Here is a 24,652-nt window from a genome sequence, read left to right as displayed (position 1 = left end):
AGAATAAATTCCTACTCTCCCACACCAAAGAGAGAGCAAATCTTTAAAATATGGTCAGTAGAAGCAGTAGTGACTTTGCACTGGGACTTCCCTTGTCTTTGAAAAGCTGATCAGTTTTAGTACCTACCTTATTTAAACCTGATCGGGATTAAGAATCTCAAGGAAATCACAAAAGTCAGAACGAAGTTATCGCAGAGAGGTACTGAGAAGAGGTTCCTTGATTTTGGTTAATGCCATAGCTGAATTCTACTGAAGTCCTTCAGGAATCCCCTTTTCACGTATTCTTGTAGTTTTGTTCTTTAAATATGTGATGGGTGATTCATAAAGTTTCTTGTTTTACACACACACATATATAATATTATAAATATATATATATACACACAAGTGTCTTTGGATGACTACATGCTGCTGTGGAGGTTTCAGCCTTCATTTGCATGTCAAAATGAAAATAGATACAAAGAAGCCTGATATCACAACTATATTTTTTCTTCTTTTTAAAAGCATACTTAAGAGAACATAATGTGATGGACATTTACAACCAATTCAGAAATTATATTTCTGCTACAGTTTATCTCCTTTAAAAAAAAATCTCCACAAAAGCTAACACCATTAATAGTTGCATGGGAATCCAAATAGCAGAGCAACAGTGCAGAACTACAGAAGAATATTTAAACCAAGCAATCCTTGAATGCCAGTTTGGTGCTTTCTATAATCTGCTTGCATAGCTGAGACCTTTATTTCCCTTAAGAGGATGTTGAGGACTTCTGCAAGTTTAAAATAAATTGTAACTTAAAAAAAAACAACAAACAAACAAAAAAACCCCACCACAAACACACACAAAAAAAACAGTGTAACAAACTGTGTAACTGTGCTTCCTTTTAAGTTCTGCAGCTTTGCATCTGATGTGCAATTTCTTGACTATAATAGAGAAAGTTCATTGCCAAATACTTGGCAGGTTATTTATGTCTTTCCTTCACTCATCATCTCATCATGTAGCCACATGTAGAGGAAAGAAATGATTGGACTAAGGTGGATGTTCAGAAAAATGTGTTTGTTTATTTGGAAACTGGAGTTTATTTATAAACCCCACAGGTGGCTTCTGATTCCATTTCAAAAGCTTTTGAAAATAATTAAACAAATGTGTTTGATGCTGAATTAAAAAATAAATTTAAGAAGTGAATTTCTGTTTATCCAGAATGAGTATGAGTAGGTGGTGATTACGTGCAAACGGTTACTGATTGAGACAACCAGGTCTTAATTGCTGGGTGGAAATGAGTTCTTTGTCCGTATCATAGCTCATGTGTCCCTTCTCAAGCTTGTATCTGATTTGAGATTATGGCTTAAAGCAGGTTCTGAATTCTCTCCAGGGTTACCTTTTCTCTGTTGTTTGCACCTCTTTCCACCTCATAGCAATCACCAGAGATGCAAATTCTGGTGTGTCTTTGATTTAACAGGGAAGGCAAGCTGAGGTTTATAGAAATTTTTGAGAATTTGGCTTTTCCTTTCCCCTCTAAAATCTGTTGGGTTTTAGGGTATACATAGGGAGAAAAGTTAAAATACTATTTGGCCTAGTGAGGCATATTGGCTTACTGGAAAATAGTCATACATTTTAAAGTGTTCAGCCTTAGGAACAGGTTTTGATTCCTAATCAAAGCTAAACTTTACAACCAAAATGGGGAAATCAAGCTCCTTGATTTTAATACTTCAAGCATGGAACAGACCAAATTTCTAAGACTGTATGTTGTATCTTATTCCCCTTTTGTTGTACTCTAAAGTTTGAGGTCATTGAGAGATCCATCTGAGTGCCGTTTCGGTTGTACGTTGATCATAGCTCTTCTGAAGACAAGCTGAACATCTGAATTCAGACTGCTTTCCACACAAACTTGCAGACTGGCTGATAGATAGCACTCAGATCTTGAAATGCCGAAAGGGTTCACACTCAAAAATTGTGTTTGTCTTGGGAAAAGGTCTTTTTACACTGACATGGAAAAGAAATCTCTACTCAGACCAAGAAATTACTTTTCTACCTCTAAGACTCCATCTTAGAGGTTTTGCATTCAGGACAAGGGATCAAAACCTAGATGTACAGAGGATCAAACTATGGCTCATGATTCTTGCATAGTTTCATTCTGGGACTACTTAGCAATGGGGAAGTCTCAGATGGGACCAAAGCTTCTGGTGAATTTGAACCTCTGCCTGTAGGAAAAAATGGCTGAGGCGTGTGTTGCTCTGCATGTCCATTTCAACTCAGCTCTGCCCCAGAAAGGAAAAGGAGCCATCATCCTGTGACCCTCCACCTGGAACTCCCCTCTTTTTCCCCAGCTTTCTATAACTTGTCTCGTGGCTCTCAGATTTATGAAGATATTTTAGTGTTGCTTGTATGGTCAGTGTTGCATGGCTAAAACCACGCACATGAATGAGCATTGTAAAGAGTCATCTAAAGGACAATATATAAATACATTTTGCTTGATCTCTCCTGAGTTGATATTTTTAGTGACAAAGAACATATCTCCTAACAGATCTTATACTTGTTCCTTACTCTACTACCATATCTATAGGAAGAGGGCATTATATATGTCATGTTTCTGAGCTGCACCTCAGAAACATTCACTGAGAACACTAAAATAAAGCCAGCCAGAAAAGAATATGTTTAGCCCAGTCCTGGTACCCACGTTTCAAATCCTGTGTCCCTTTTTTCCATGATTTCTTTCCCTCTGTACCACTCCACCCATAAGAATTTATGAAACAAGTCAGAGCTGCACAGATATTTCCGATATCCCTTAGCACAGCCTACCATTCTAAAAAGTGACCATTATTTGCAAAGTAATAGCTCACTGTGGAAAGCACTGAAGAAGGTGTAATAGCATGGCAATGAGAGTGTACTTGACTTAGAAGACCACTATATGTCTCTTTAGGAGAACTCTTTTTTTGTTTACAGTGCCTGTGACTTGAATTTTCAATTCAGTCAGGCATCAAAGCATACGTCTTCTCCTGTTTATGTTAAAAGCAATTACTGAATCTGTGAGGCAGTAGAAATTATTCTCAGGTATTGATCCTGTGAGGCCCTAATTGCATTGCACAGCCCAGAACAGAGTGCCGTCTCTCCATGACAAAAGCTCTGAGTGGAGGAAAGTGTAGATAAGTTGGTGTTTCTTTTGGAGCACAGAGTAAGACACCATTAAGAATGAATCTTATTCTCATACTCAGACTATTCCTCATTTTTCAGCTAGCAATTGGCTATCTGCTGATAATCTTTCATCTGCCAGGGATGATAAAATGGATTCTTGGGGAACGTAAAATCCAGGATGTCTGTGAGATGGTCATAACATGAACAGAGATGAGACAGGTTAAAATACAAAAGTTCTTTCCCATAACGCAATTAACCTGTGTTCCAAGAAGCAGAGGAAGCTACTAGCTGAGTTTCAGCCTGAAAGCTGTGTGACTGAAAGCATCCCTTGTCTGCAGTAAAGTCTCTGAGGAGTGGCAAATCCCACCATGATGTGACTAATTCCTATTGCTGGTTTCAGTGACTGTTCAGATGTTTCAAGTATAGCACTTGAGATGGTGGGATCCTCTTAAGTGAATCACAGACTCATAGTTAAAAAGGTCTAGTCATCTCAGCCATCATTCAGCAAAGATGAGCGTGTTCTCAGAAGCTATTCCACTATGTAGCTGGTATCACAGCAGGACCTTCCTAATGTTCAGCTTAATTTTTTTCTTGTCTGAATTTTATCACTTACTCCAGCTGAGTCTCAGGAGGAATTTTTCCTTGTCTTGCTTGGCCAGACTTCCTGCTTGGCAAAGAACTTCTTACTTGGCAAGGCCAAAGTCTGTTACTGAATAGGCTATTGCTTCAGCCTAAATCCATACCAGCAAAATCTGAAATCCTGCAGAGTCTTGCAAAAGAAAAGAAGAAGGGAGGTGAGGAAAGGACAGACTGCCCCAGACTTCAGTCGGCGATATCCCCTTTCTTATCTGAAAGGCCACAAGTAGTGTTACTGGTGACTTATGACTAAATCCCGCGATGTGCTGTGTTCTTTAGGTAAGCTCACCTCAAGGGGCTAGGGACATGACTTCAGCATAAAGTAGTAGATGGGCAAAGCAATGTACCCAGCTGGTACTTCCACGTGATGTAATGTCAAGCTATGGAGAGGCAGGAGTTCCTGAAAGCTGTAGATCACTACCAGAATGCCGCTGGTCCTAGCTAATTAGGTTTATCTGCAAGGCTAATTGCTTATATGCAATGCTGTACAACTGTGGCTACAATGTTTTCAGCCCTGAAGCAGGCTCAGCTGACAGCAGGCTACAGCTTTCTTTGCTATGCGGATGTGCAAATACATGCTAAACTGCCTGCTCCCTGAGGAAATAAGAGGACCTTGATTCTCCCACAGGAGTGTCAAACAAAGCCATCCGGCCATAGGTTCAGTTTCTCTCTCTGGCCTAGTATTTCCCTGTCTAAGCAAAATGGAGCAACTTCAACGCGAATGTTTGAGAGACACCCAGCTCAAGGGGACCAAACTGTTCACTAGCTAGCGCACACTCTTGGAAGAGCAGCTGTGGTGGAAATGGTCAGCAGGTAAAGGACTTAAATCTGTGTCTTCCACATCGCAGGCAAAAACCCAGTAACATCGAATCCTCTGGACTTACTTACTCAGAGGTGTGTGGTTAGTCTTATAGTCTTAGCTGCATTCTAATTCAGATAATCACAGTCTGAATAATTAAGACTGTAACCTATATTTGCAGTTAGAGAAAAATGATATTTCTATTATCTGAAATTCTCGTACTTAACAATATTGTGCAAAGGATCTGCTGTGCCCTCTACATGATGCACCCGTATTTTGAAAGGAAATGAGTAATCTCTTGAGACATGCAATCTGAACCTCCTCAGACATTCAGTAAGAGTTTCTGGCTGCATGTGACTAGCAGCATGTGGTGTATTTTTACCTTTTGATTTCTCAGTTTTCTATGAGTGCTTCAATTAGTTCTCTAATGGGCTAAGCTAGAAAAAGTGCAAAGTATTCTGAAATTGCTAAGTTCAGCAAAGACTGGGCCATGTGAACAGGGTTTCAGATATCCGTCTGTAGAGAAACGTGTGATTAAGAGAGGAAAAACTAGCTAGGCTGGGATTGAAGAACTGAATTTGAATATGGGAGGGAGAAGTTAAAAAGGAATCCTTAAATAGTTGAGATAAGCTTTAGTATCCTTGTATCTTTATTTGAACTAGACTGTTGAACATTCATAGCCTGTCTATCTCACATCTATGCCCCTTGAGATATGCCTCGTATAATTCATCACTTAGGGAGCAATACATTTGTAAGAGTTGATGTAGATCTGTGCTTCCTGGGCTAGCTAATACCAAACAGTGACTTTCTTCCTGTAAAAGGGAAAGAAGCTTTGCAGGAGTGCACTCAACAGATTCCATTTTGTCCCAAGACTCAAAAAACTGTTTAGTGTGATACTCTTTTTGTGGTACTGGATAGCAGTTCCTGCTTGCTGAATAGTGGTGTGCAGAGTTTATTATAGTACCAGATCTATCAGACTAACTGGACAGTTTTTTCATCCTTCTATTATCTCTGCCTCTCCTACCCATTACCCTAGGGAAACTTTTCATTAATTCTTGTAACAATTAAAGAAGGGTTGGTTATAGAAAGCAAACTGAACGGAGTATGAATCCCAGCTAAAGCTTTATGTATATAAACATCTTTATCTTAATGTATCTTGCAAAAGATAGGAAGAGGGACTTTTTCCTGATGGGACTGCCAGGTACAATGGACAGCAGATAAACTGCAGACTCTCTTATTAGTTCTCATATCCATTTGTGTATCACTGAATTTGCTCTCATACCATATCTTTGAAATCTCAGATGACTCAGACATAGATCATTTCTTGTGAATTCAGTGCAAGTTGGCTGAAACTTTAACATCTCAAGGAGTCTTAATAGCTTTCCAGATCTGACTTGTTCAAAATGCTGTTCAGACATGACCTGCTTAATCCTTCCAACACTTCAATAAAATGTTTAGCATATATAAGTAATGTTTTAGAGGGGAACAAATAACTCATAATACTTCATTTATTGCCGGTTGTACATTTCTGCAACTTAAAACTTTGTGAACACATTGCAAATATTTTAGACATGCATTATTCGGAAGAATCTGGTAAATTCCTGAACAAATGTTTTCTTTACCAATGAATCACGAATGATTGAAAAAGTAGTATGCAGGAACCAAAAAATGATATGGGGTTGGTTAGCAATGATGATCTTGTGATAGTGTGTCATTTGATGATTTGTGTATTTATATAAATCCCCAGCATAGTGCAAACATTGTAATTTACAATTGCATAAAACATTGAATTTCTTTTTTTCTGTATATAATTTCCGTCTGGCTAATATCTCTTGCTGGTAGATCCTGTCACCTCAAAAATCCCTCAAAAGGCAACCCAAAAGGACTGCAACTGAATGCAAGCACATTTTCAAAATCATAATTCAAGGTAATATTTTCTTCTTAACTTCAGTAAGATATTGTCACTCAATGTTACTAAAGAAAAGACAAAGGAAATAAAGCACAAGTAATATCAGCTTTTGGTCAGTAAAAAACATACATTCTCAAACACAGCTGTGTTATTCTGGGTGTGTAATGAAAGATATGAACTTCAATACATAATGGAATTATTACCAACTATGTAATAATATCCCAAATGAGTGTTTAATTTTCATTTCTAAAATATTGGCTTTCATTGTTACTTAAGCCAAGTTGTTAAGTAGGCAATGGGTGTGTGGTCTAGTGTGACAATTCCCAGTTCTAAGATAAACTCACTGTGTTGTAATAGCGTTCAGCTCCTCCCTTACCTATTTCTCTACTAGAAATTCAGAAACAGGGGAATGTGCAAAACCAGAGTTTCTGTGTCACTAATTTTATGAAATCTATTTTCTGTGCCTCTGTCCCAGCCTCACACAAAACTCCTGCCTGCAGAGTCACCCAGAATTACCTTCTTTTGCTTACTTATATAGAGAAAGCAATTGCCTTCAGATGTTGTTTATTTTCCTTGACAATTCCCACATAAATTATGTAGAGCTCAAAAATGAAAAGCGCTTTCCTAACTGCCACCTCTACACACTCCGAGTGAGCTTCAAGGGACAAACTGCGGGGGGGTCCTGCCTTGTGCGTCCTCCATCTGTGGAGGGGCACTTAATGCCATTTGGACCTGAAGCACCTCCTCGGGCTCCCTGTTTTCCAGCTGGGCTCTGGGAGACAGCTGTCCTGGCTTTGTCTGGGTATGCCCAGGCAGAAAGGACCAAATCTTAGTAAACAAGCTGCTGCTGTTGCACCAGGAGGAGCCAAGTTCATTGATTCCTGGCTATGTTCAACCTGTAGAACTTGTAGGGTTTAAAAATAATTTTTTTGGGGGGGGAAAGGGGGAAATGGTAGTTGCTGCTGATGTCTGCACATCCAGCAAGGCAAAAGGACTGCCCGTTTGAGGAAGAAGATGCTACTGCCGTAGCAATGCATTACCTAAAGCCATATAAGTGGGGCAGACTGCTTGGCGTGTAGGTTACCTAGCAAGTTTAGCAGTCCAAAACCTAGCACTGCTGTCAGCCTCCTCCCCCTGTGCATCGTATGATGTGCACACACCTGCACCTTTCCTCCTAGAGCCTGACTAGAACCAGCTATTATCTTTGTCTCTGAAAACAAACATGCCTATTATGGTCTAAAATTAGGATACTTTTCCTTCCCTTCCACCTTTCATAGGGGTCATCAACTGACTAACAGGGAGACTGCTGAAATTCAGTAAGTTTCTGTTTATACACAGACCAGGTCTGGTTTTAGCGTTCTTCATAACTGGAAAAGACAGGCTTAACTACTCATTCCCACACTGCTATGTTTAGGCATAGCCTAAATGTGGCTATGTTATATGTGGCTATGGCAAGACTGGCACAAACAGACATGGTGTGAACAGAAATTGTTCCATGAATGAATCCAACTAAAATTTGGTTTTTACTTTCTTTAGATAGGAAAATATTTTATCAGTGGCTATAAATCCAATGTAATCCCTCTAGCCTCTCAGATTATATATATACAGGGAAAAAAAGTAACAAAGTATGCAGAGTTATCATAATATAGATACTAGGACTAAACCAAACACTGTTCACAGCTGGCTTGACTCAAAATTCCTCAAAATCAGTAGAAAACTTCCCTTGACTTTGAACGGCTCTGGTCAGGTCCATATTAGGCATAAGAACCCGTAAGGATTTATCTGTAGCTACAGTTAACAGTTTGCTTATGCAAATATCAAGTCTTTCCTGAGTTTGCGAATGTTTGCATTTTGTAAAGCTCACCTGCTCTTCTGGAGCTTTAAATGTTTGATTTAATTATTCCAACATGCTGCATAGAAGGGAGAGTGGATGAGAAAGGATGGGGGCTAAGAAAAAGGAGAAATGAGTGGAGACAAGAGAGAGAAGTCAAGAAGCAAAATCAGAAGGAAGAGAATGGAAGGACAGTGGGGAGGAGAGTGAGGGAGACGAGAAAGAGGTGGCCCGATATAAGCTTAATTTACCTATCATCCAACTGCAAATGAAGGAAATGAAAGGGGGAATACAGCACGCTTAGCGCAAAGATAGCAGCTCATGCTCGGATGTATTGGTTTCCAGGCTCTTGTTGCGTGGTGTGTGTTGGGAGGGCCATCCAGGGGGAGGGAGGAGCAGAGGCAGAAACCACCCACAGAGAAAACACATCTCCCTTTCTTCCCTCGGTTCCCCCGGTAGTCCCCCCAGCCCTCTCCACAGCTGCCCGTGGCTCAATTAGTCCCTAATGCATTCAGCACGTCCGTGCTGCATGCTTGGACATCTGTCAGCAGCTGCTGCACGCAGGTTTCCTGCCCCATCTCCAACGGTGACGGAGTAACTAACTGGGTCTAGTGGTGCGAAAGTTGCGACCGGGGACCGATGCTGTGATCTCCTGCCCGCGCTCTGCCGGGAGCCGTGGGGGTCAGCTGGGGACTGAGGGCTTTGGGACAGGACTAGGAACAGGAAAACTGGTGGGGCCACATGCTCTGCTGCAGGAGAAACCTTGCTGCAAGGAGTTTCTTACCGGCCTACTTGAGCGATTCTGGCTATTAAGATTTTTGCCTGTGTTGGATTAGCGAGTTGTTTAGGGATCTGGGGCAAACCAGTAAAACAGGCTGATGAATCCGTGTGGTAGGTGCCAATCTGGGTTGCTGCCTTTTTCAGAAGTAAACAACTAGGAGCCATTGTTCATCTTCCTAACTCTCTGCAGGACACAGGCTGTAAATTACATCTAGGAACAAAAGGTTGATGGGAGTAGAACCGGGTGCCCAACTTCCCAAGGGAGTGCTTTGCCCTCCAGCCAAAAGAGTAGCTTTTCTGGCTTAAACCAGCACAGGCTCTTCTTATGCCTTCCCATCAGCACTCAGAGCCCAAGAAAAGTGTGCACTGCAGGATTTGCTGCACTGAAGTATTTACAACCATTTCCATTTACAAAACCTGGTTTCAGGGTTGATCATGGAAATTAAATCGGGTCTGAAATGCAGGAAGCAAGATTGCAATCTAGGGACACAGGAGGAAATGTTATTAAAAATACCATATCTTATTGGGATTACAGTTAAATGAGTATAAAATCCTCCCTCAAAACTGATTTACAGCCAGTCTCACAGACCAGCTGTAGTCTATGCAGAATGTACGCTGCCATGACCAGAATTACCTAATGAGATTTGTGCTTTTTATATTCACCAAGACTATGTTCTTCAACTCCCCCTAACAAGCTTGACATTTCCACCAAAATACGTTCAGAAAAGGATTTTTTTAAAATTTAAAAAAAAAAAGAGTATTTCTGCTGATAATAGGAAAAAAAAAGGTTTTCAAATTAGGAGCTTCCTTTTTTTGAAGTTTCTGTTTTTTACAATAGAAATGCCAGCTATTTTGACAGAAACAAATTCCATTCTACCCACCTTCCAATTGTCTCCATTTGATAGTGAAACCAATATCCATTAGTGTCATTTTTTTCACCATAAGTTCAGGTATGTTCACTTTCTGGTCTGTCCATGTAATAAAATCCAAATAAACATACATTATAGGGAGACATCGCCCCACTGAATTCAGTGGAATTTTGGCCTTTGACTTCAGCTAGGCCAGAATTTCATCCTCTACGGGGATTCCCGCAAAAACATCTCTTTATATCGCTGTAAGCCATGCCTCTTCCTTTTCTAGGGCTCCAACACATACTCCCTAATAGGATTTTTATCAAAATTAACTGGTGCTGGCTACAGTTCACGTATGTGATAAAATCATGAATGAGTTATTTTGGTGTTCCTGTGCTAATTGCACCATCATAGGTTCAGTATCCACTGTGTCAAAGGCTTCACAGAAAAACACTTTAAAATACTGGGGGTTTATCCTTTTTAGTTGTATTGTTTCCTTCTCTTTCGAAAACTTAATTCATTTGGTACCATTTATTAGTTTACAAATTTTTAGTGCCAGTAATTTAACTGCTTGTTGCCAAGGGAGCAAGAAAATTCCAAAAGCTCAAACATTTAACTATGTGATTTGTCTTGTTAACAATAATGTCATGGGAACAAATCCACAAAAACTGATAGGCTCAACTTAAAGTGATGCACTGCTGCATTTCCTCAGCTGAAGATTTGCTTTAGGATTTTTCTGTTCCTATATATTAAGATTATCCCAAGCTAAAGAAAAAGTTCTGTATTTCTCACAAAGAAACCCCCCAAACCAAAAAAACTTTTCCCAGAGCTGTACATCTCCTTTGACTAAATTTTCTGGGTAGCATCAGGTCCTGCACCTAGGCTAAATTTGGGCTGCACTCCTCCTCAGGCCAACATATTTTAGGGGAGAAATTCCATGTTTGGGTGGGAAAGAAGGAAATGTTTTTGTGTCAGCCTTTTTATTTTTTTGTTAATGGCAGCTCTTTGAAGTGATCAGTGCATTGGAATGCAAGTGTCTGTCCTAGGCTGGCATGTAAGCAGGCAGATGGCATGTGAAATGGACAAACTTACATGTTATATACATACAGTTCATTAAGTACTTCTGTGGTTTATCACATGAAATGACGTACTGTGATGAGTTATTTTTCTTGTATACATCTGTCTTTTCCTTTTGCATTAGGTATTAGCACATCCATGCACCTGGTCTAAATATGCCTAATCTTAGCCCAATTTTATAGGGCAACAAGCAAGACAGAGACTTTCTGAAGTGGAATACCACCCACCCCCGCCAAACACACGCAGAAGTACTGAGAAGCCTAAGATGCATATCAAAAAATATTCAGTATTGAGAAAACAATGTGTTCATAATCTGATGTCAGAATGGCTAGAATTAGAAACTTCTGACCATGAAGAGACTAGGAATTTCCACTTCTGGTAAAATATGACTTTTGCCTCTGTAACACTTGCCCACGTCCCTGAAATGGCCATTGTTCTCCATTTACCTGCGCCAAAAGAAACTTGTTTTCATTTTTTTTATTCCATATAATTATGAATACAGGACAATAACAGAGAGGTATTTTATGTTCATCAAAAAAATAAGACTGAAAGATAGCTAATTTTTAATTAAATATTCCATTCTTTTGTTTCATCTATGGGGGTGAATTTTAAAAGTCATTTAACTCTTGAAGAAAAAGATATGCTTAGTAAGCTGTCACGTCCCAAAGTTGAAGCGACTCAGGTTCGTGGATTTCCTTTGTCAGAATTAAGGTGAAACAACACCAGGGGAGTTCAAACAACAATCAAGTAAGCTTACAACATAGATTAACTGTGCACCAGCATTTTAAATCCCGCTAAACTTCATTCATATATTTTGATGCCAAAATGTCTATAGCTATAAACCTACAGAAATTCACAGAACTATTTCTTTTTCGCTACTATAAACAGTAAGGTGTATAGGAGATTGTTTTTTCCTTGCTTTTAAAACCATTTGTTTAAAAAAAAATAATAATAACGTATTCACTAAATAAAATGTGTTTTATCTGTAACTTCAAAGTTGCTAGCTTCTTAATAAAAAGATCCTCTGTGTTTTAAGGAAAGATTTTCACTTTAACCTTGTCCCATCAGATATTTTAGACCTGTAGGAAAAGCCTGTTGGAACCTGTTGCTAAAAATCTGGCTGATTGAGGAAAAGATAGCCAGCCATCTCTAAGTCAAAAGTCAAAGAAAAGGCAAAGTCCTGAAAACCTCTTTGTGTAATGTTCTTGTGCCTGTGGCTGGAAAGACCTGTCTGTATTTTTCCATTGTTTGTGTTAACAGAGATTAAAAATTAATGAGAAAATCCTTTCAAGTGGGAGGATTGACAAAACGGTAATCTGATATAGGATTATTCATTTCAAATTTGCCAAGTGAAACTGAAATCAGGCCATTAGGGTTGTCAGTCATTGCCACATGTTGGTTATTAAAGGTGAGGTGTTCTGGCTTTGGTGGTCCCTGATCATTCCACTGCACGCAAACCACTGTCACAATTCTGTAGCTCTGAAGAGAGGCCACTGTATGGAGACACCCTGAGAAATCGCTAAGGCACACGACAGATGTGCCTTTCGCTCGTCTACAGAGGCTCTGAGGTTTTCAACAGGGGTTTCATGTGGCATCTAGAGTCACACAACCCCCCACGCTGCAATGAACATATGCCTCTCGGGAACCGAGACCTTGTCTGAATGTCAAAGACTGTCATACGTCCTCATCCTGTGTCTCTACTTTGCAAATTGGGAACAGGAGGAATAATTCCTTCCACACCTCATACCATCAGTACAACAAAATATCAGCCTTGCTCCCCAGTATCACTGCTGGCACTGGCATTAGTTACCACTTTTGTTGGAGCAGCCCATGCAGAGAAGCCAAGGGTAGAACGGGCTGTGGGAGACTAAACCGCCTCAACTTACCTTCTGCATGAGGTTGTCCTCCACGGACGAAGAGAAACATTTTAGAAAGGTTCATTCCAGAGCAGGCATTTTTCTTGCTCTATATTGAACTGCAAAAAGAGAAAGTGGTGAGATGGGACAAAATAACCAAAATATTTTGGGGAAACCTCCAGGCAGTTGTAGATGCTTTGCTGGAGTTCAGAAACTCCAGTGCTTTACGTTCACCTGGTTTGCAGTGAGAAGATTTTAAAGCGCAGGAGGGGAAGCTTATAGCAAACAGTGCCTTTCTGAGCTAACTCACGAGAAGTTACACAAATTTTCCTGCAAGCGCAGTAAGTATAACTTTTGACTGTAGTTGTGTAAGAAGAGGAGGTTGAGTGCCTCTTTAAAACTCGAGTGTGGCTGCTTAGCCAGTAGTAACTCTCCTCCCACCCCCCCTTCTTCCACTGCTGGGTAACTTTTGTTGCAATATGGGTGTGACTTTTGATGGAGCTCCCCTCCCAGTTATGTCATTACTTCAGTTCCTTTGAATCAGAATAAAAAGTGCAGCGAACTTCAGACTCATTGACTGCAGACTTAACAAGTGTCGGGGCTTTTCTTCTTTCCACGGTTTGCAAGGATCTCTGGTTTTTGCAAAACAGTTCCGAGAAAACAATGGCCAACTTCTCCTTATGGGCAACTTTTGGATTATGTTTGCTGAAGCTTTGTCTAACAGAAACACGTAAGTTTTTTATGAATGAAAACATGGTTGCTAATAAGTTTATGCTCGAGACAGCAAGAGCTCTTCTCTGCTAGATAGCTAACAGCTTTCTTGCATCTATATAAAGTTTTATTATTTGTAAGAGTTATCAGAGATGCTTTAGAACTGTAACCTCACTTGTGCTGGTCTGTACAATCACGGAAAGCTCTGTATTGCTTCTAAAGGGCAATTCCAGATCTATAAAAAGTGAATTGTAGGTCATTAAATTTAAGTTTAAACTAAGAACAGAAGTACATTAGGGAACTTAGAATAGCTCTGGTAAAGCTCAGTTCGACAACGTGACTGCTGGTACATACTTAATTTGCTCTCCCAGCCCCGTTTCAGACAGCAGAGAAAAGAGGGGGGGTTGAGGGGGATGGAGAGGGACACACACCTCCCCCCCCAGCATACAACTGCATTCTTGGTTTTACATGGGCTGAACTAACAGCTAATACATACGGCATTTGGACACAGCATTGCTGAACAGAAGCAAAAGTGCAGCAATCTGTGACTGAAATTTGGAAAGCTTTTATGCCAAGCGTGCTTGTTTCTGACTTCCTAAAGTTTCTTTGGGGTTCACTGACAAGATTTTGGAACAAAGGGGGTTCGAAGTGACCACAAAATTCAGTTGTTTCTCAATTAACTTTCTGTAGCTTGCTTATCTGCTTCAAATATTTGTATTTAAAATGAAACGTTAATACAGAGAAAAAAATAAACGTTTTGCGTCCAAAATGACAAAACGCTTTTGAAATTTCACATGGTGCAGGCTCAACTGTGTTTGAGGGAAATGGCCATGCTTTTAACAGACTCTCCCTGTGACAGCAGCTGCCTCGAGGCATTTTGTGGTTAGGGATACCAATTATGCTTCTACATTATTTTGCTACTCATTGGTTCCAGGAGTCTAACGAAATACATTTTTCAGAGCCATTGTCACCCAAGGGCTGTGTGTGTGTGTACAGTAAATTCGTATTTCATTAGTTTGAGCAGCAGTAGATACTTCTGTAAAGGTTGCAGCGCTGCCGGGCTGTGGATGGGTGTGTCGAGTGAACAGTTCCCAGCGCATCTGAGATAGCTGAAGCGCCCTCATCACTTTTCTTTCTGAAATTGTCTGCCAATTGTACCAAAATGCTCTTGCTATAATCAGGTATATGGATAAAGCCCTTAGAGAAAGGGCAAGGGTACTGTAAACAAATAAAGCATGTCTGAGATGCATTTAAAACCTTGGCTTGGTCCAAGTCTATATGCTGTATAAGCATTATAATTATTTGGTTACCACCTGCTCAACTGATTTCTCCTTTTATGAGCTGCCAGGAGCATCCTAAAAGAAGCAGGGTCTGCACTGACTCTGGGAGCAATGCACTTTTTACAGTGAGACAGCAGAAAACCCTATCTTCTAGTCTTCAGCATAGTTACAAAAAGTATGTCAAACTTCACATATGCCCCACAGGGAAGATTCTTTAATGGCTTAGCAAGGTATTAGACTGTAGCTACAATATATTTTAGTTGGTATGCGGTACATTCCAGTATGACTTTGTAGTCAGTAATGACTTCAAAACAGCAGTTGTTGGTGGTTTTATTTTCTTTTTTAAATCAGTGGCTTTGCTGTGTATCAGAGAGTAGTGGCCATTCCTGTTGGGAAACACCTTGCTTGAAGACAAAATTCAGATCTGCTCCTGAGTTGGAATTTTGATTCTTTTGGTACAGAATTTCACAGAATTAGAAAGGACCTGAGATTACTGTTAACGTGATTACTAAAGGAAAAATGAGATATAGAGAGCAGCTGAAAAATTTACTCATCCTGAGTTCTGTGCATTTGTGACCATACTGACACATGAGCAAGGTGTACGCGTGGTATTGATGTGAATTTTGTTGTCTAAGGGGTCTGAATCCATGAGGATATAGATGCTGACATCTTGGTTAATGATGATTCTGGAGGAGATAATCCCCTGTGAGCATTATGTATTTCTAAAAATATTTCTCTCAAAGTTTTCCCTGATTAACACAAAGTGAATCCTAGAATTTTGACCCCCAGACTGGAGGAAGCTGGAATACAAGTAGCGGTAAAGATGAAATGAAAAGAGGGAGAATGAGTCCAACAGTGTGAGAAAGGAGTTTAGCTATTAGCATTGGAGAGGTTGCCAGACTCTCAGGGCTACTGTGGCTATCAGTCAGTCACAAAGGAAGGGGCCAGCCTGCCTCTTGGCTTATATGTCATGTAAATTTGTAAATAAGGAAGTTTGAAGAAGCTCTTTGTGCTAGTTTTTTTTCACTTAGTCCTTACAGTGTGTGTCTTGGCTATTTTCCCAAAGCTGCAAAGTAACTAGACTTTATTAAAGTTCAAGTGAACTTCCATCATCGTTTAATGGAAAGGTTATATACCTGCCCCTGAAATACTCTCACACACAGAGCCAACAAACCATGGCAGAGGACTGTCTTGCAGTCTTTGGAGAAATGTTTGTTGATTCTTCAGTTCACCACAATGCAGCACCATTACCTTGAAAACAGAAGTCAGAGAAAGCCTTAATGAGGAAAGATAGCATCATACAATTCAGGAAGAACTTTTTAAACTAAGTGCTTTTAAAAAGGACTGGTAGCTCTAGCCAAGGTTAAATGAAATGTTCCCCCATATCTAGAGTGTCTTTCTTTCCAGAACGGTTCCCATTGACTTTATAGGCCAAGACTTGAGGACAGTAGTAATATTGCATTTAATCATCTAGCACCTAAATGTGCATGAAGTTCTACTGTAGCAAGAATGTGCTAGCAGGATGAGATGTCCTGAGCTGCTGATAGACACGTATAAACAGCAGAGAGAATCATGAGCTCATTACTGGTAAAATACTTGTAGAAAAGATGGGTTCTCAAGAATTTCATGAAGGGGTAAAAAAAAAAAGCTTTCATTGAAGGACAACTGCCATTTCAAATGAAAAAAAATATGGAAGAGAGCAGGAAAATATAGTGCAGAAAGATGTAGATCTCCAAGGGATGTTTGGTTGTGTGGCAAGGAACATTGATGGGAAAACAACTAAAATTATTTATACAGGCAGCATTAAGTCTTGAAGAATTTAAGTTAGAGAAGAAATCTGAAATGTATCCAAGCAAGAATCTAGTGTAAACCTCTGCAGACATTTCCACTAATTTGGATAGCAACTGTCAGGAACAGGGGAAAATAAATGAGGAATAAAAAAAGGTAACATCAGCAATCAAGTTAACGTATAATAGGAGTGGAGCCTATAGATATGTGAAAAATTAGAAAAAGTAAAAGCTGCATTGCTGACATGGCGGAGGAAAGAGCTCTGGTGAGCTCTGTGGGATATGGGTTAATTAAAAAGCAAACGGCAAACAATGCAGGATGGCAATGTTCTTGCCAGAGAAGAGATGGTATTCAGAGGGAGTGGCTAGACAGCAACAGTAATTTGGTTTGCAAATAGGTTGCTAAGAGACATTGTTTTTAAGGAGAGATTAGATAGACTAGATGAACATCTTTAAAGGACAGTTTGGGTATTGGTGATTGTGCTACTGGGTAAGAAAAGGGAGTAGAACATCTCTGGTAACTGTTTCTTCTTTGATAAAAGGATAATTTCAGTTCTGAATGTAGTTGACTGGTAGTGGAATACATTGTAGAGAAGCAGGGCAAAGAATGATGTAGAGCTTCTTATATATAAGGAGTGATAAGTCAGCCCAAGAACTTAGAAGTTTTTCAGAATTCTGGAGATGCTGTAAGAAGGCTTCTCCATTAGCTTTCTGGTCTTTTTGCTTCACATTTCTGCTCCTGCACTAATGGATAAGTGTTTAAAAATACAGTCAAGATAGAAAATGATAATTCTCAACTTCGTATGACATACATTCTGTTATTTACAAAACTTTTTTTTTTTTTTTTTAAAGAGAACCCTATGCAAGAGAGTGAGGGAAAGTGTTCTCCCAAACTCTCCTCTACAATTGCTTTTTCAGGACCAAGGCCAAATGTAAATAGTTACCTGTGAACTATAACTTCACAGAGAGGATAATCATGACACAAACATGACCCACCACAGTAATCTTGCCTACTTTGGAAACAATACAACATTGTACTGGAACAATTAACACTGTTCAAACCACATGATATTTTAGCATCAGCTGGTAACTGAAAGCATGTTTTATCAAATTTCATTTTTCAGTACTAAATCGAATTCTTAGACTAGAGAAGTTCAAACTTCCACTTGAAGGCCAGCGAAGTGAGAAGAGCAAGACAGAAGTCAGCAACATGTCTCTGATACATGCATCATGGTTGCGACCAAGTAAAACCCACATCTACAGTCTATTTTGTTCTTTGCCTTTACCTGGAAGGGTTTCTTAGGGATATACCTGGTGGCTTGGACTGTTCTCCATGGGTTGTCGCCAACTGTAGGCGTGAAGCCAGTTTGGCATAGCCGCTAGTCATTTTCCAGACTAGATCAGAAGTTCATCAGCTGTTAACATGCAGTTGTCTCTCACTCCCAGGGAGGTAATAATTATCTCAAAGCCATCAGACACTGTCATTATCAGTGACCATTATGGCTGCTGCTAATACTGGTGGCAGAGGGGATTGTGTCAGTCCTGGGTGTTTATCAGCGTCCTCCCTGGCAAATCACAGGCCTCCCTACGGTGGCATCAGCAGTAGTATCAGTAGCAGCTGGCTGCTGGAGCTGGCCCCACCCAAGGGACGGCGGAGCAGCTCGTCCTAGGAGTGAGTTTGCAGGCAGTAATGTGAAATGGCAACTGAGAGAAAGAGGGGTTTTCCTTGGAGAATCTCTTCAGTCACACTGAAAGTTCAGCTAATTAAGATTTAAAGTTCAAACCTCCGTGACTGTTTCCTGCCTAACGAAACCTGCAGTCATTTTTGGAGTCTGTGCCTACAGTTAAGAACATAATTGAACTCTCTTTTGTACGCACTGGCTTTGGGACTTTCCAGTTCCTCTGCGTGACAACACTGGCTGCATTATATAATGCAGCAACTTATTTCAGTACAAAAACCTTCAACCCTCACATTGTGAAACAGGAAAAAAAAAAAAAAAGGAGTTGAAGAATAATCTACAATTTTAGCAATTGCTAACATGGAAGCTCAAGCAACCATGCCAGTTCAAAGTAAAAATCACAGAGAAAACCTGAATTTTACTTATATTTGCAGTTTGAAAAATAGATTGCTTCGCTTTTTTCTTTCTTTCTATTGATGACTGAGCTAGGCTTAGTAGCTGGAAGCTCTAAGAGACTGCGTTGTGTCTTTGAAAAAAAAAACCTCAGACACGCAGCAGCTGTGGTAAAACTTCCGTCTCTGTTTCTGCTGATGATACTGTTCCAAAAGCAATGTGAGATGGTTATAAAAGAGGTTGCCAGGGTACAGGCTGACAGCTGCCTAGAAAAAGGGCATTAGCCAGCAATCATCAACTATACAGTTAATGTGTGTTTTACTAAATACTTGCTTTCGTAAATAAGAAACTGCCTTTGACAGAACGTCTAATAGTAAAAAAATCTGCTGCGACGTAGCTTTTGTTGATTATATATGTCTCACAGTGGCAGCATGTTAGCAAAACAGGTTCTCAGAAGTATATTTCCCTAGGGGGCTTTTTTATTGTTATTTTTGTTAATGGATAGGTGTCTGTAAAGAAGCAGGGTGTGGTATGTGTGGGTAGATGTAATGAATAGTTTCTGTATGCATTCCCATGCAGAAGTGAAAGGTTAGCTGGAGCTCGGTGTATGGTCTGTGGCCACCCAGGACCCTGTGGGCAGATGTGAGCGAGCTCTGTCCAGGTAGCGAGCAAGCTGCTACACAAACCAGGGTCTAAAAGTGAGGCGCCAACCTTGAGTTGGCAGCCTCTCTGAGAGAACAGACCCTGCCACCGGGAAGGCTTATCAGCGAGGGACTGGTATGACACCCGCCAGAGCAGCAGGACTGCAGCCCTTTTCAGAGAGCAGGCAGAGCCCGCAGGCCCACTCCAAACAGACTAAGCAAGCTGGCGGCTGCTCTTTCTACAGCATGGAAATGCAATAGCTCAACAGTGCCACAGGGGTGATTGAGATGGGAGTGATTAGTCGTTTACCTACTCTTTGCCATTGGCTGGTGCACGTCTTCTAGACAAGATGGAGTACTCCTAGTGGCGAATGAGGATTCTAAGACGGTGATACAGTACGTCACTGCCAGGGGAAGCCAGGTCTTCCCAACTCCAGCAAGGTGCTCTGGGTGAAGCTTCTGCACAGGGAATATGGAATAGTTAACTGGGCAGGTTCAAGGGAAAGTAGTATTTGCCAGTTATAAAGAAACATGATTCATTAATAATGAAGACACTGAAGGTGAGGCCTGACCTCATCTTAATGTTTTGCTTTCACTCACTTCTGTATTCCTCCTCCTCCTGCTTGATTAGGTGTCCTCCATTAATTTACATGTCCTTTCCCTTTTCCATCATTCACTTATGCATGTAAGTGTAGAAAAAAAAGCCTCATTTGCTAACAAGTATTCATATTTATAAATGTAGGGTTTTGTTCTCTGTTCCTATATAATGCTTATGCACAAATCCAACATATAGGAACATTTAGAACATGGAAGTGAAATAATATGTATTCTGTTCAAATCAATTTCTCCAGTAGCAGTGCTATAAAAGACAGATAAAAATTTTCTTTGTTGCTCTGACAGTTTTATCCTGTTTATTTGTGTGCTATCTGTACATGCACTGAAGACAGGCAGCTGTTTTGATTTTGGTAGCACAGTGAATGCGAAGTATAGTTTTCTTAAGAAGTTCTTATTCAAGACTTATCTTTTTACGATTAGGGATGTCTGAAGCTGTTTGCCAAATGAGAACTGACTTAGATCTTTTGTCCTACTGTCAAACTTAACACTTCTTTAGGTTCAAGAACTTTAGAATTTATTTAATAATCAACTGAAGAAAAATGTCTTAAATTTAGTCAATTTTCTCTCCTGTTTGAAGCAATACTTCCTGCTGATAACTATCAGCTATTGTCTTGAGATCTTGGAGGTATTGGTACGGAAAGGCTTGATGCTCTGGGAAAGCCGAATGCCAAGAGACATAAAAAGACCCAGCAAGTCAGAGGAGGAGCCAAGAACAGACTCACGTTCTCTAACCTGAAGGTGGGCCACCTGGTCAGGATGCCAGAAGTCCACGTGGCTAGCATGTTACAAGTCCAGAGAAGTTTGGGTGTCACTGTGCAGCAGCTAGGTGTATCCAGGTGGTACCCAGGTATATCTTCTAAATGTCCACGTCTTCTTTTGAACAACTTTTTCTGTTTCTCGCACCTATTTACTATTTTCCCCACTAATCAAACTCCGCATCTCTGGGACACCTGGCTGAAGCAGTCCAATAAATCTGATAGACTCTTGTCAGCCTGTGTCTGTGGTAGAAGGTTATATCCATTTGATCCAGCAAAACTTCTGCTCAGCAGCTTAGTCATTCTCAGGCAAAATGAAATGTAGAGGCCAAGTTCTTCTTCCAAGACACAGGCCTCAGAGAAGACTCAAATGACAAGAAAATTATCTTATTTATATTTTTTATGATTTTCTTTTGATTTGAGCCTAACGTGCTGGCACTGACTTACTGTCATTGTGTTCAACGTCAGGTTAATAAGGCAGGACCACCCAGTGACTTCAGAAGATTGGTATTAACAAACTATCACACTTACATTGCACTAGCAAGAGTCACTTTGGGTTCTTGGGAGGAGCAAAAACTCTTCTTGGACAGAAAATAAAAATACTTTTCTTGAAATCTCATATTGAGCTCTACACTCTTAAAATTCTCTTTTCTAGAATGTAACAAAATCATTTTATAGCCTACAGATAATAGATACTTGGTGGTTCCAGTTCATCACTGAATGGGCACAGCTAAGGTTTTAGACAGGCAGTTATCCAATTCACAATTCTTGTATTAAAAGCAGTAACAGGCAGACATTTTGAGCATGTGAGACACCTTGCCGTGGTGACTGCCTAGAGAGGAGTTTCTTTCCTGCTTTTGTGGCTTGCCTCAGAAAACCCTGATTTGCTCGCTGTTGTGGTGTAAAATGTTGCAGAGCTCTTCTCAGAGTGTGGATGATAATTTTTGTGTCTCCTGACATTTCTAGTAAATCAGTCCTATTCATTCTTTTTCTTATGGCTGTATTTCCTGGCTGCTTGTTGTGTGGGAAAAGATCACAGTAGTTTTGCTTTATTGTCTCAACATCTCCTTGACCTGCCAAGTCTCACACATTATCTAGTAGTGATATAGTTCAAGTTCACCCTGAACAGCGCACAGCATTAACTGGCTTTTGAAACAGTGAAGCAGAGGAAATCTTAAAGCATCATGGAAGGGTAAGACCAGCACAGTTACTCAGTTTTTTCAGAGCATCTCTAGGCATAAGTACTAGACAGCATTTTCTGTTTCTGTTCATGTGGGTTAGAGAAAAGCCCAATCGTCCATTTTTCCAGGAGGAGGCATATCCTGTGACTTGGAGATTATTAAGACCAATGACTGAATCCAAATTTGTTTTCTGTTAACGCTTTACTGAGAGTATATTTTTATGCAGGTAGTTTGTATAACAAGTAGTTTGTGTTTCTTTCTGGAGCTGGAGATCTTTTTTCTTCTTCTTTTATATTTCCTAACAATTCCTATTATTTACACACATGCCAGTGGGGGCCAGCCCTATCATAAATTAGTGTAGAGTACACAAAATATTACATACAGAACAATGCAAGACTGGTAAAATGTTGCAACAGTGCCCTTAAAGATCAGTGGGATTGCTATCCAAAATTTTGCATTTGCAAATGAATGAATTCATTAATTAATTTCCTTTGCTGAGCAAAGGAAGAAAAGTTCAAAAAATTCTCTCTATCTGACTAGGTTACCCTTCAAAATAAAATACAGGCAATATTATTTTTTCAATTGCTTCTATGTTGTCACAATCCCATTTAAAAAATATAGCATAGCCAAAGCATTGAAAGTCTTGGGCCCAGCAAGGGTTATATCCATTAATAACCTACAAGAGTGGTTTTTGATAACATCTACTTGATGATACACATCTGCATCCTCAAAGTTCAAGGTGAGCATTAGTAACAAAATATAGTGGTGTCTCGTCAATATATCCTACAGCACCTTAAACATTGGAACATTTTGACATCAACATATGTCTGAGATGTATTCCTTCCGCTTGTCACCTGCTGGATTCTTCCAAGTACTGTAAAAGAACTTGAATACTTCTTGAAAGAGATTTGACATCTTATGCTTTCTCAGTTTATCACTTCAGAAACAGGTGCTGTCTCTGATGAAATTTTGTTCTGTGTAGTGTTTCTTTTTCTTGTGTTACATGGAGTTCATATAAATATTACAACATTTGGTCTAGCGGGGGTTACTGTCTTATCTGGTGTGTTTCATCAACACATTCATCACAGTTGGTATCAGGCTGGATGTGTTTAAATTACTGTAGAACTTAAAATTTCAAGTCTAGATAGTGTTACTTAACAGAGTAAAGATGATCCCAGCTAGTGAGAAAGAAGTGAACTGACAAATATGCCAATAGACAATAATAACTAGGGGTTTTTGTAGCCCTTTGAAAGTCAGTGATTTTATCCCCACCTCACAGGTAGGGAGACAGAGAGAAAGCAAAATAAGTCACCCAGCAGCATAGCTGTAAATAGAACATTTTCTCCTAAGTCCCAACCTGGTGTTTCATCAACAAGGTTAGTGCCTTGTTCGCTTGAACTTCAGAAAGCAGCTATGATTTCACATACAGGGCTATTTCAGTTGAAATAAGCATTATTATTCTTCATAAGAAAAAAGTCCTCTTGCAAACATTCTTCTACTGGTGCAGAGGTGAACAAGAGTATAGAGGATCGGAGCTTTCTCTGCAAAGCTGTTATCTTAAAACCACGAAACTCTCCAGTTACTGTTTGGTAATCCATCATTGAGCCTGGCTATACAATCCTTACTTCAGCTGGAGAATCCATGAGAGAAAATACCCTTTATGAGTAAGAGCTAAGTATTTTCCTAATTTTTGAAACACCCTTACAACCCATTGTTTACAGACCTGCACTGAATTTATTAACAGTATCAGTCAAATACTTATCTGACTTTATTACTCATACTCATAGCGCTGAGGTCATGTCACTTTATCGACACCAGTCACAATCATATTACTGTTGACTCACAGCAATTGCAAGGCAATATATTAACACCTTTTTTCCACCCTGACATGATACAAATATATCCACAATGATAGTCATAGCAACATGTTGAAGTCCTAATATAAGTCTGTCTTTAACTTACTGGTTTGGTACCTTGAATTGATTGCTATATTGGGAGATATCTCAATATCTCCCATCCTGCCAGAGCAAATAGTTTTAAAAGTTAGCTGAATTGGCAGTATTTCATGAATTGATATAGTAAGGCGTGTCTAAGATGCTTTCAGACTGTTCAAGAAAGACAAATGGGATCTATACACAACGACAGGTAGCAGGTCATCTGGAAAAGGGCTTCCACGCTGTGCCAGCTGCTTCTGCTGGTCCTAAGAGAGATCTCTGCTTTGTTTAAAGAACTTCCCACTTTTATTTTTTGCAAGTACAGGATGAGATCTTCTTACTTCTCATTTCAGAGTCCTTTACTGGGTTGCTTTCCTTTTCAGATCTGATAGAAGCTTACTCATCTCAGTCCATCTTCTATACTGTATATAGCTCACTGTTAAAACTCATTGTCACATGATAATAATGGGTCACACCAGATCAGTTTTTTGCTTTGTCTAGTGTACGTGACAGGCAACTCAATAAATTTTGGTTCAATAATGTAAGTAATTTCCTTGGGGGAAAAAAAATCTTGTGGTGCTTTGTTAATAATAAATTACTACCTATCTAGGATTTTCTATTTATTAAGATGGCTTACACCCGATTTGCTATTTGAATTCACTCTTGCTCAGAGTGAATGTGACTTCTCGATGCTTTCCAATGTCATGAAATTCACAGTACCTGAATTGAGGTCTTTCACTGTATCATTTGCCATTCAAACATTGATTTAATTCTGGATCTTTTCATAAAATCCAGCTATATCTCATTAAA

At 39.8% G+C, this 24,652-nt stretch overlaps 1 protein-coding gene across 2 annotated transcripts in view; it reads left to right on the top strand.

Moving 5' to 3' along the window:
- Positions 1-13,352: 13,352 nt before the first annotated feature.
- CD44 (CD44 molecule (IN blood group)) overlaps positions 13,353-24,652 on the top strand; it is a 64,012-nt gene continuing 52,712 nt past the window's right edge. Inside the window, exon 1 of one of the 2 annotated variants that reach the window (XM_069784703.1) lies at positions 13,353-13,596. In XM_069784703.1, coding sequence (XP_069640804.1) covers positions 13,530-13,596 — 67 coding nt within the window. In that variant the 5' untranslated portion in view covers positions 13,353-13,529. The remainder of the gene's footprint in view (positions 13,597-24,652) is intronic. The other variant, XM_069784704.1, reaches the window with a different exon arrangement.

Source organism: Haliaeetus albicilla, chromosome 5, assembly GCF_947461875.1.
Source record: "Haliaeetus albicilla chromosome 5, bHalAlb1.1, whole genome shotgun sequence".
In the NCBI taxonomy this organism is placed as follows: Eukaryota; Metazoa; Chordata; class Aves; order Accipitriformes; family Accipitridae; genus Haliaeetus; species Haliaeetus albicilla.
This window is presented reverse-complemented; position numbering and strand designations above follow the sequence as displayed.